This window comes from Babylonia areolata, chromosome 9 (genome assembly GCF_041734735.1).
Source record: "Babylonia areolata isolate BAREFJ2019XMU chromosome 9, ASM4173473v1, whole genome shotgun sequence".
NCBI classification, from domain to species: domain Eukaryota; kingdom Metazoa; phylum Mollusca; class Gastropoda; order Neogastropoda; family Buccinidae; genus Babylonia; species Babylonia areolata.
This window is the reverse complement of record NC_134884.1, coordinates 45751352-45762885: the sequence shown is the minus strand read 5'-3', so window position 1 is coordinate 45762885 and position 11534 is coordinate 45751352. Positions and strand designations below refer to the sequence as shown.

General features: G+C 43.9%; 1 protein-coding gene across 1 annotated transcript in view; it reads left to right on the top strand.

The window, feature by feature from the left end:
- Positions 1 to 3955: 3955 nt before the first annotated feature.
- LOC143285892 (uncharacterized) overlaps positions 3956 to 11534 on the top strand; it is a 25401-nt gene continuing 17822 nt past the window's right edge. Inside the window, exons 1-2 of the mRNA XM_076593338.1 lie at positions 3956 to 4210; positions 8488 to 9267. Coding sequence (XP_076449453.1) covers positions 4208 to 4210; positions 8488 to 9267 — 783 coding nt within the window. The 5' untranslated portion in view covers positions 3956 to 4207. The remainder of the gene's footprint in view (positions 4211 to 8487; positions 9268 to 11534) is intronic.

Sequence of the window (11534 nt, the reverse complement as noted above, 5' to 3'; positions counted from 1 at the left end):
CTTCCCCACCGCCTGCCAGCCCATCGATATTATAAGCAAATTGGATATTTGTGATGGTACGTCCTCCGATGTTGATAGTGCCAGGGTGTCATTCCAGGGCATTAGTCGTTTCTTCACTTCAGGAAGGTGTTGAACGGTCTATATTATCAACTAGATAGTGATAAAGGGCTTAATCGATACTTTTATGGGACATTATCAAAAGGAAATTGATACAGGGCTTTAATATTACTGTCATGGGTATTATGAGTAGAGAATCTTATAAAAAGGAACATACCAGCCGAAGACATTGATTTAGGGTGCATACAATACTTCTATGGGTGTAGGGAGTGTGGGATCTCATGAAAGGAACATACTATCCGAAGACATTGATTTAGGGTGCATGCAATACTTCTATGGGTGTAGGGAGTGTGGGATCTCATGAAAGGAACATACCAGCCGAAGACATTGATTTAGGGTGCATGCAATACTTCTATGGGTATTGTGAGTGTGGGATCTCATCGATGGGACACTGACATTGCTCTTAAATGACAAATCTATGGGCGTTGTTTGTGGAGGGATAAACTGACTGAGAACAGTGATACAGGGGTATAACAAATATGACTCATGTCTGTGATACAATGACATAGCAACTAGGGTCGCTGCTTATGCAGACATGATGAATGGTGGCACTGATCACAGGGCATGGCGACACTGCATGCAGGGACCTAGTTCAGTTTAGTTCAGTTCAGTTCAGTTACTCAAGAAAGCGTCACAGCATTGGGACAAATTCATATACGCTACACCACATCTGCTAAGAAGATGCCTGACCAGCAGCGTAATCCAATGCGCTTAGCCTTGATGAGAAAAAAGAATACATTAACAAATAAATGGACTATGGACGTCACAAAATTAATGAATAGAAAAAAAGTAACAAAATAAAATGAAAATAAGTAGGCATATAAAGAAATAAAATGAAATGTAGAAACAAAGACAAGTATTGTAAATGAACATACAAGCAAATAAATGTAAACAAACACACGAACAAGCACACACGCACGCACACACGCACACACACGCACACACACACACACACATACTCCCCCAGACACATACACACATACAAACACACGCACATTCATGTGTCAATACCCACAATGCAGACAGACAGACAGACAGACAGACAGACAGAAGACAGACAGACAGACAGACAGACAGACACACACACACACACACATACACACACGCACTGCCACCGATTTGCCGCAAGAGGGGTAGGAAGAGATCTCTAATGCCATGTGGCGTATAGCGTGTTGCTAAGTCTACTGTATTTGGGAAAGCCCAGAGAGACTCTCTTCCATTTTGAAGAAGACTGCGCAATGTTGGTTTGGAAATGATGCCAACATTCGTTTGATTTGCAAAGCTTCGTGCTCTATCTTTCATGCTAGACTTACGGCCTTACCTTTCTCTACCTTTCTTTCTTTGAGGCAATCAATAGTGTGATGACCTTGTATCTGGTTTTCGATGCACTCTTTTAAATTTTCTTAGGATTTCCGATTTTCCCAGATGTAGACCGTTCTTGTTGTTGCGTTACCAGCAAGCCCACCAGTTCGCTCATTTCCCTTTCACCTGCATGTCCCGGGCTGTATGACCATGTAAGTTTTTTAATCCGAAAGCTGCGCCATTCTGGGTGTTGAATTTCAGGCATGTGAATAGATGACAGTCACTGGAGAGCACGTGTCAGTTTCAGCTTCCATCGTTAGGCTGGAGGTTGTGACTTTGTATGCGGTATTCTCTTTCCAACTTGTTTTTCTATTTTGCTTCGCAGTGAATCCCCAACCGGACTGGTCTTTGGTGACTGAGCCATCTGTGAATATGATTATGTCGTCGTCTTTACTGTTTTTTCCTATGAGTAGCTTCACTTCTGCATCAGTTTTGTCCTCTGGCCATTCCAGACAATGTCTTCCTAGAGTGGGTGAAATGATTGTCTTGAAAAATGTTGAGGTTTCAGGGCTTTCCTCCCAAATTCTTGTTCCTTTCAGGTCTTGTAGCTGGCATACAAGCTGGGTTATGTCTTCTGCTTGTCCCATCCTTGATCTTCCGCGTCCTAGACGGCTACCTTTAGATTCCTTGACTGCGTCATGCAGTGGGTTTTGAGGGTTTTCTAATGCTCTGGAGTAGGCCATGACCTGTCCCAGTTTGTTTCTAGCCTGCATTGAAGTAAGGTCAAGCAGGTACATGGTCTGTTGTCGATTACACTGAGAACGAGTGACTGATATAGCCGGAAGAGGTGGCGTTGTTCGATGCCTTTGGCAATTGCTACTGCTTCTTCTTTTCTTTGAAATCTTTCATATACCTCATATGCGAAAGCTGACGCATTTTCCCATGTACACGTACCTGTTCTATACCCACCCTGGTTCGGATGGAGAATGTGCCTCTATTCAAGATCTCTTGCGAGTTTCCTAGCTATTATGCTTTCCATGAGCTTTCCAGCAATATTTTGCATGGCTAGGATTCGGTAGCCGCTCACTTGACGATGATCCTTCCCTGGTTTTGGTATGGGTTTTAAAAAGCTGTGTGTCCAATCCTCCGGCATATGTCTATTGTGGAAGCTGTTTTGATATAGATTGAAAAGTTTGTTTCTGTCTTCTTCCGATAGCTTCTTGATATCAGAATAGCGAAATTTGTCTCGGCCAGGAGAAGTGTCTTTCTTGCATTATTTGGCTATTGTTTTATTCAGATCGTCTATTGTGATGTCATCATCAGGTTCAGTCTGCACAAGTTTTTTTAACTCAACATATTTTTCTTTTTATCATAGACACTATGGACACTGCTTATAGGGACAGTGTGACCTCGGACACTGGTCAAGACAAAGGCACGATGACCAGTGACACTAATGATAAGGAGCATAGTGACAAGGAAACACATGGAATAAGAGCCAACACACACACACACAGACACACACACAGACACTCACACACACCCACACACACACACGCACAAACACACACACACACACACACACACACACACACACACACACACACACACACACACACACACACACACACACACGATTATGTTGCCACGTCATCTCGAAGAATAATATTTTCTTGATTTTTCTGTTTCTTTTTCTAGAGGACTCACTTTTCTGACTTTGGGAGGGGAAAAACCGGAAGACAATCTGGCTGCCGGAAGTGAGTGAAGTGGGTGGATCTGTCAAACCAGTTCTCTTTTAAATGTGTGACTTCTTTCTGACTGATGCTCAGCCCAGAAAGAAAGAAGAAGAAGAAAAAAACTTTCAACACGTCTCACTACTGTAATAGCAATGCGGGCTTTCAGTTTGACTTTGACTCACTGTTTCGTTTTCTTTTATGATACGAATTCTAACATATGATATGGATACTTATATGGCGCTTGTCCTCGGTTAGAGACCAAGCTCTAAACCAGCGCTAAACAAACAGAATCATTTGCCTATTATGCATCTATTTCGTATTCTTGTTTTTAGACTTCTTTGAATTTTTACCCCACTTGATTACAAAAGTAAATCGCTGCTTGCTTTTTTTTTCAATCTTTTAAAATTTTGATCTTTAGGCTGACAATTTTGACACAAAGTCACAAGAGGTCATCTCGTCAATAATTCTACACCATACGATTATACATTAATTCTGATTCTGCTTGGTCTTTTTCTGTGTTGTGAGATTTGTTTTGCCATCAGTTGAAGTGAAACTGTCTCGAATAATTAAAAAAAAAATATATGAAGGAAGCTGAGACACACCGGAAATTCTGACCGCCCCTGCAGAACATAGAGAAAAAAAGTTGGAAGTTAAGTGGAGTGGGGAAGGCGGTGTGGGGGGAGAGGGGGGTAGGAAGGTGGGAAGAGGGGGGGACCAGATGGAGGGTGGAGTGTGGGGGTGGAGTGTTGGTCCAGTAGAGCTTCAGTAACTGCCAAAGGAGTCGTGGCCGCCTTGTCAAGGAGCTGCTTGCCGTCAACCGGAAATGGCCATACATAAATAGCCACGAGAATAGTTCCAGCTCGTTAGCTGGCTCCGAGAAAGACACCAGCAGGGAACGTTCACAGTTTTATTTCCTGTCCTGCTGCCCACCCACCAAACCCCACACTGTGCCACATTTCTCACAGGGAGACTTTTAGTGACAAAGAAACCTACTACTACTTTCGCAACGAATTCAGTGAATGTGATTTTATTTTTTTCGTGTCTGACAGCTTACGATGGTGAGTGATTTTCTGTGTAACCATTTTCACATTAAAAGCTTATAATTCATCACAAATCTTCTTTTCCTTCAACCATGTGAAGACTATGTGAAGAGTCGTTTGGGCGTTGCACAGACGAACTGTTCGCTAGATTTCTCAAGGTCTGTCCGGTGTGTGTCAGAACATCTGCGAACGGATTTCTTGTCCATTCTGCAATGTTGTCAGTCCATCAAGTGCTTTGTCTTTCTCTCCGTCTCCCTCCCTCAACAGTTCCTTGGAGGACTGTTTTAGCAAGGCCTTTGCATCTTGTTACGTGGCCATGCCAGCGTTGTTTGACTTTCTTAAGTTATGTGTCAACTGATAGACATTTTTGTCTTCAAAAGAAACCACACACTTTCTTTTATCTGTTCTTTGTCCACTGGCCTTTAGACAGCGTTAGCACAGGGGGTAATGTGGAACAGGGGAGAAAACCAAAAGCAAACAAAAAACACACGCTTCCATTTTTCGAGTTGAAGAGGGATTGTATACATGCTATGCTTTTGCAATGCCCACCTATTTCGTTTTGCTTCAAGTGAAATCACAACGCATTACCAATATTCTAGTACTGAGGCAATTCATTTACAAGGCGGTGTACATGACATCTGTCTGAAATCGCCGTATGAAAGCTGGACCTTTAAAGCACAGGACAAATTTCTGGACATTTTACTTGTAATCTGCAAGAGCTATGACATACAAGGTGTGGGTTTGTTTTCTGATAGGTTGCTTGATTTTCTTCGACGGGTATGGTTGTAGATCTGTCATTTGACAGACCGCCCATAACGGATATATTGTTCAACAGGAGTGTCAGTAAAACGCACACAAGCACTTTATCGTTAGAAAAAGAGGTTTTCGTGTTTGTTTTGTTTTTAATTTTTTTTTCTTTCTTTTTTTTCTTTCTTTTTTTTTTTTTTTAATACACGAAACAATCAGTGGTTGTTTTATTTATCTATTTACTTATTTATGCACGCTTATCTATTATTTATTCACCTTTTTTTTCTCAAGGCCTGACTAAGCGCGTTGGGTTACGCTGCTGGTCAGGCATCTGCTTGGCAGATGTGGTGTGGCGTATATGGATTTGTCCGAACGCAGTGACGCCTCCTTGAGCTACTGAAACTGAAACTGAAACTGTTTTTTTTAATCATCTGGCGGATAGGAAGTGCATTTTTGACATTTTAGATTGGATTTTTTTTCACTCCGCGTGCTGAAGCGTTGCATGTACTGGACATATCTACAGCAGACAGGGTTCTTAGTCTGTATCTTTGTGACGACGGCATGCGGATTTCTTCATCTTGTCGTATCGTATCTATCGTATTGTATCGTATCGCATCGTATTGCTTTGTATCGTATCGTATTGTATTGTATCGTATTGTAATGTATTGTATTGTATTGTATCGTGTCGTATTGTATTGTATTGTATTGTATCGTATCTCATATTGTATTGTATTGTATCGTATTGTATTGTATCGTATCTCATATTGTATTGTATATATTGAAATCGTATGTATTGTATAGCGTTGTATGTATTGTATCGTATTGCACTGTATCGTATCGTATTGTATTGTATAGTATCTTATCGTATCATATTGTATTGTGTTGTATTGCATTGTATCGTATGTATTGTATCGAATTGCATTGTATGGTATCGTATTGTATTGTATTGAATCGTATTGTATTTTATTGTATCGTATCGTATCGTATCGTATCGTATTGTATTGTATTGTATTGCATTGTATCGTATCATATTGTATTGTATTGTATTGTGGCAGCTCTCTCCAGGGAGAGGACGTCACCACAGCACCGCGGCACCCATTTCTTCTGCCCTGTTTCTGCACGCGAGTGTATCTGTTGTACAATCAAACAAAGCAGACTTTTCGACACGATATTGCGCCAGGAACGACCCTGTTGTTGCTGTGGGTTCTTTTCCGTGCGCTAAGAGCATGCTACACACGGGACCTCGGTGTACCGTCTCATGTGATAAGCGTCCAGACCACCTCTCTAGTGGACGGGGGTGGGTGCGGAGGATGGGATTGGGGGGGCGGGGGGGGGGGGGGGGGGGGGGGGGGGGGGTTAAGCGAGAGTGGGATTCCATCCTGTACCCTCAGATTCTCTGGCTTACTGGGTGGACGCGTTGCCACCAGGGAGCATTCACAGTGCAGAGACTTTCGGGTGCCGCAACCCCAGTCCCTCATCCCGCTGATAGGGTATTGACAGCAAAGGAAAAAAACCAGCAGACATTTCCCTCCCGTTTTGTTTCATTTTGTTCTCTTCACGCGGTGACTGTCCACAAGTACTTGCGATGCCTCTGTAGACAAAGGTATCAGTCAGTATTTATATTCTCCCTTTGTTGGTGTACTTTCTTTATTTGAGTTATTCTGTCAACATCCAACTTAGGGAACTTTCTTGCCTACCTATTGTGGTCTATCTATCTATCTATCTATCGATCGATCGATCGATCGATCGAGAGAGAGAGAGAGAGAGAGAGAGAGAGAGAGAGAGAGAGAGAGAGAGAGAGAGAGAGAGAGAGAGGTCTTACTAATTGCATGCGTTTTACCGGTCATCTTGCTTCTATCTGTAGCAATGCTGATACTTTTCAGGTTTTGTTAGTGAAAGTCAAGTTTCATCATCCGAAATCTTTCTTTCTTTCCATGAACTTTATTTCTTTGCTTCCCTTGTTTCTCTCTCTCCCCCTCCACTCTCTCTCTCTCTCTTTGTGTGTGTGTGTGTGTGTGTGTGTGTGTGTGTGTGTGTGTGTGTGTGTGTGTGTGTGTGTGTGTGTGTGAGCGTTAGTTTGGTCTTTTTCTGTATTTCCTTTGTTGTCTTTGTTCAAACTTTTTTCTTCCTTCCTTCCTTCCATCCGTCCTTTTCGCCTTCCTTCTTTCCCTTTTCTCTTTTTTCTTTCTTTCGGTGGTTGAGGAAGATGGGTAGGCTGTTTCAGCAAACCAGGAAGTCTCGCGATGTGCACCGAAACAGAAGTGTGTGTGTCTACTTTAAAATTCACTGTGGTGTTATTTATTTATCTATTTGATGATAATGAATTTTGTTTAATGTCCCGTCAAACATTCTGTAGATTGTAGACATTTTATTAGAGTATCGATTTTAACATTTGAGTGTTATCGTTTAGGATGAGATGATTGGTGAGTTGGGGGAAACCCTAAATGGAGGGTGGAATTTGAATTTAAGAAAAAAATAGCATTATCTTATTTTTAGGGCTTTGTCGAGCTTGGGAAAGGAAAACTTTGTATTCAGATACCTTAAACAAACAATATGTTTTAAGTACTGTTCTTGTGATTTCAAGGATTTCTCATGGTTAGCCTAAGGAGGGTATCTTATTTTGGAATGAATGTTTATGGATATGTGTTAAATTAGAAAACATACTTGTTATTGCATGCATGAATGCGATTGTTTTAGAACAGGATCGAACTAACATTTAAGAACTAATATTATGAATTTGATACACCGTTTCTTATCCGAGAATAGCGTTTCTTAGTGTTTCATGGAATGCACTTAAAAAATACTTTCATGTTTTCAATTAGCATAGATATCTTTGACAATTTCAATTATATATTTTTTAGTTCAGCCATTATCATGTTCATGTGTGTGTCGGACTCAGCTGCGAGCTGAGAGACTGTTGTGTGAGTGACGAGCCTTGGGAGAACACATAGTAAAGATGCATTGTATTGTGTCATATTGTATTGCATTGCATTGCCTTACATTGTATTGTATTGTATTGTTTTGTTTTGTGTTGTGTTTTGCTGTTCTGTGTTGTGTTGTGCTGTTCTGTGTTGTGCTGTGCTGTGCTGTGTTGTGCTGTGCTGTGCTGTACTGTGCTGTGTTGTGTTGTGCTGTGCTGTGCTGTGCTGTGCTGTGCTGTGTTGTGTTGTGCTGTGCTGTACTGTGCTGTGTTGTGCTGTGCTGTGCTCTCTTAAGCTGTGCTGTACTGTGCTGTGCTGTGTTGTCTTGTGCTGTACTGTGCTGTGTTGCGTTGTGCTGTGCTGTGTTGTGTTGTGCTGTGCTATGCTGTGTTGTGCTGTACTGTGCTGTGTTGTGCTGTGCTGCGCTGTGTTGTACTGTGCTGTGTTGTGCTGTGCTGTGCTGTGTTGTGCTGTGCTGTGCTGTGCTATGCTGTGCTGTGCTGTGCTGCGCTGTCTTGTGTTGTCTCGTGTCGTGTCGCATAGTGCTGTGCTGTGTTGCGTGACATCGTATCGTACATGATGACAACGACGACAATGTCCCTTTATCTCTCTCCCTCCTCTACGCAGGCTTCATCCATGGGTGACCTGTGGCCGGTGCCCGCGCTGTGCCTGGCCCTGACCCTCTCCTCCCTCACCACCCTGCCCGCACCCACTGCCGCCACCACGCGCTACATCCCCTCCCCCTCCTCCTCCTCCCCCTGGCTGTCCCTGTCCTCCTCCCTCTACAAACCCTCCTCCCCCAACCTCAACCACCCACATCCCCACCCTGCACACACCCAGCCCTCCTCCTCGTCCTCCTCCTCCTCGTCAGAGACCTCATCCCCGGAAGGAAGGAAGCGCGCGCCCTCCCCGCCGGCCGCCAAGGTGAGCTCTGAGCGGGCGGCCAAGGCTCTGCACCGGGACCTGTCCCGCCTGTCGCGGCTGCTGCCTGGGGTCTACACCAACATGGAGCAGTACCGGCGCGAGGCAGACGACGAGCAGGTGCCCCGCGAGAAACGCCACGTGCTGCTGCGCTCGTCCTTCCGGCCCGTGCAGCTCCGCTTCCTGCCGCGCGCCTTCTGCGTGCTGGTGCAGGACTACTCGGGAGACTCGCTCTTCCCGTTCCGCCAGCGGGTGTACACCTTCTCCGTGGACCTGGGGCACCGGGCCATCCGCATGAAGGTGTGGAACTTCGCCACCAAGCGCCTGGAGAAGAGGGCTACCCAGAACCTCCGGGCCTTCCACCGGCTGCGGCGCAAGGACCTAGTGTCGCAGGGCTCGTGCGACATGTTCTGGCGGCGCCTGGACCGTACCACCTTCATGGGCATCACGGGCAAGCAGTGCCTGGGCTACGTGAAGGGCGAGGAGGTGAGTGGCCGTGTGGAAGGGCCGTCAGTGTCGTCACCCATGTCATCGTCATCGTCATCATCATCGTCATCTTCATCATCATCATCATTAGCGTCATCATCATCATCATCATCACCGTCATCATCATCAGTGTCATCATCATCATCATCAAAATCGCCATCATCATCATCATCAGCGTCATTATCATCACCATCATCGTCATCGTTGATAATGATTATGATAGTAGTAGTACCAGTAGTAACAGTAGTAGTAATAGTAGTAGTAGTAGTAGCAGCAGCAGCAGCAGCAACAGCAGTAGTAGTAGTAGTAGTAGCAAAATACTACTACTACTGATAATGATAATAAGGAGAAGTTCCGTTGAGTTCAGTTTCTCAAAGAGGCGTCACTGCGTTCGGACAAATTCATATACGCTACACCACATCTACTAAGCAGATTCCTGACCAGCAGCGTAACCGAAGAAGAAGAAGAAGAAGAAGAAGTGATAACTGTAACAACGCTGCTTGACAATCACAACTCCTAGGCATGGAGCACAAGGCGTTTTCAACAACAACAACCAAGAAATTCATCAATACACATGCATCAAGTATACCACACACAAACAAGCATGTGCACATTCAAACAAACAAACAAACCCGTCCATGCACACACACACACACACACACACACACACACACACACACACACGCGCGCGCGCGCTGAAGAAGCGCATCAGTCTGTAAGACGGTAGGTAAAACGGAACAGGGGTATTTTGACAGACTTGTCACCATCGTTGTCAAAATCGTTTTTGTTAGTCTTGTCAGTCAGACTTTCGGCATCATGTGACGACCAGATGGGGATAGGCAGAGACAACGTGTCTGGCTGATATATCGGGGAAAACTAGCCATCATCTGTGTTGAGAGTTCATCATCAATATTGAGGTCATAATCTGAATTGAGGTCATCTTCATCATCAGTGTTGGGGTTATTGTCTATATATTGAGGTCATTATCAGTGGTGAGTTCATCATCATCATCAGTGTTGAGGTCATTAACAGTGCTGAGATGACCTAGAGGTAACGCGTCCGCCTAGGAAGCGAGAGAATGTGAGAGCGCTGGTTCGAATCACGGCTCAGCCGCCGATATTTTCTCCCCATCCACTAGACCTTGAGTGGTGGTCTGGACGCTAGTCATTCGGATGAGACGATAAACCGAGGTCCCGCGTGCAGCATGCACTTAGCGCAGGTAAAAGAACCCACGACAACAAAAGGGTTGTTCCTGGCAAAATTCTGTAGAAAATCCACTTCGATAGGGAAAACAAATACAACTGCACGCAGGAAAAAAAAAAAAAAAAAAAAGGGTGGCGCTGTAGTGTAGCGACGTGCTCTCCCTGGGGAGAGCAGCCCGAATTTCACACAGAGAAAAAAAAAAAAAGAAAAAAAAGGGTGGCGCTGTAGTGTAGCGACGTGCTCTCCCTGGGGAGAGCAGCCCGAATTTCACACAGAGAAATCTGTTGTGATGAAAAGAAATACAAATATACAACAAATATTCAACAAATAATAATCACAATAATGATACTACTGCTACTACTTACGAGGAAGAAGAAGAAGAAGAAGAAGAAGAAGAAGAAGAAGAAGAAGAAGAAGAAGAAGAAGATATGAATGAATGAAAGAAGAAAAAGAGAAAAAAAGAACAGAAGCTTTTCAAACAGTGGAGAAACTTTCTTGAACATTCGTGTTTCTAGTATTTTCAGGACAGTTTCTGATTACACCCCACCCTCCACACACATGTATATATATCTATATATAGATCTATATATATATATATATATATATATATATATATATATATAATTCTCCGCTTTTCTTTCTCTCTTTTTTTAAAGTCCTTTGAAATTGATGATAAAACAAAGATCGAAAACACCTTCCCATCAGGTTGCAGTTTGGTAAGACATGGTCTTCAACAGTTCAGTACCTGGTGTATCAGTAACTGCAGCTTATTTGCATTTTGTGTGTGTGTGTGTGTGTGTGTGTGTGTGTGTGTGTGTGTGTGTGTGTGTGTGTGTGTGTGTGTGTGTGTGTGTGTGTGTGTGTGTGTGTGGAGGGGTGGGATGTAGGGGGGAGGGCGGAGATGGGGTGGGGGGTGGGGGGTGGAGGGGCAGTAGGTGTGTGCATGTGGAAGGGAAGGGTCGCTTGATTTAAAAAAAAAAAATGCTACAGCACATCTTTATTTTTACTGCTTTCTTCTTCTTCGTTCGTGGGCTGCAACTCTCACGTTCAGTCGTATGTACACG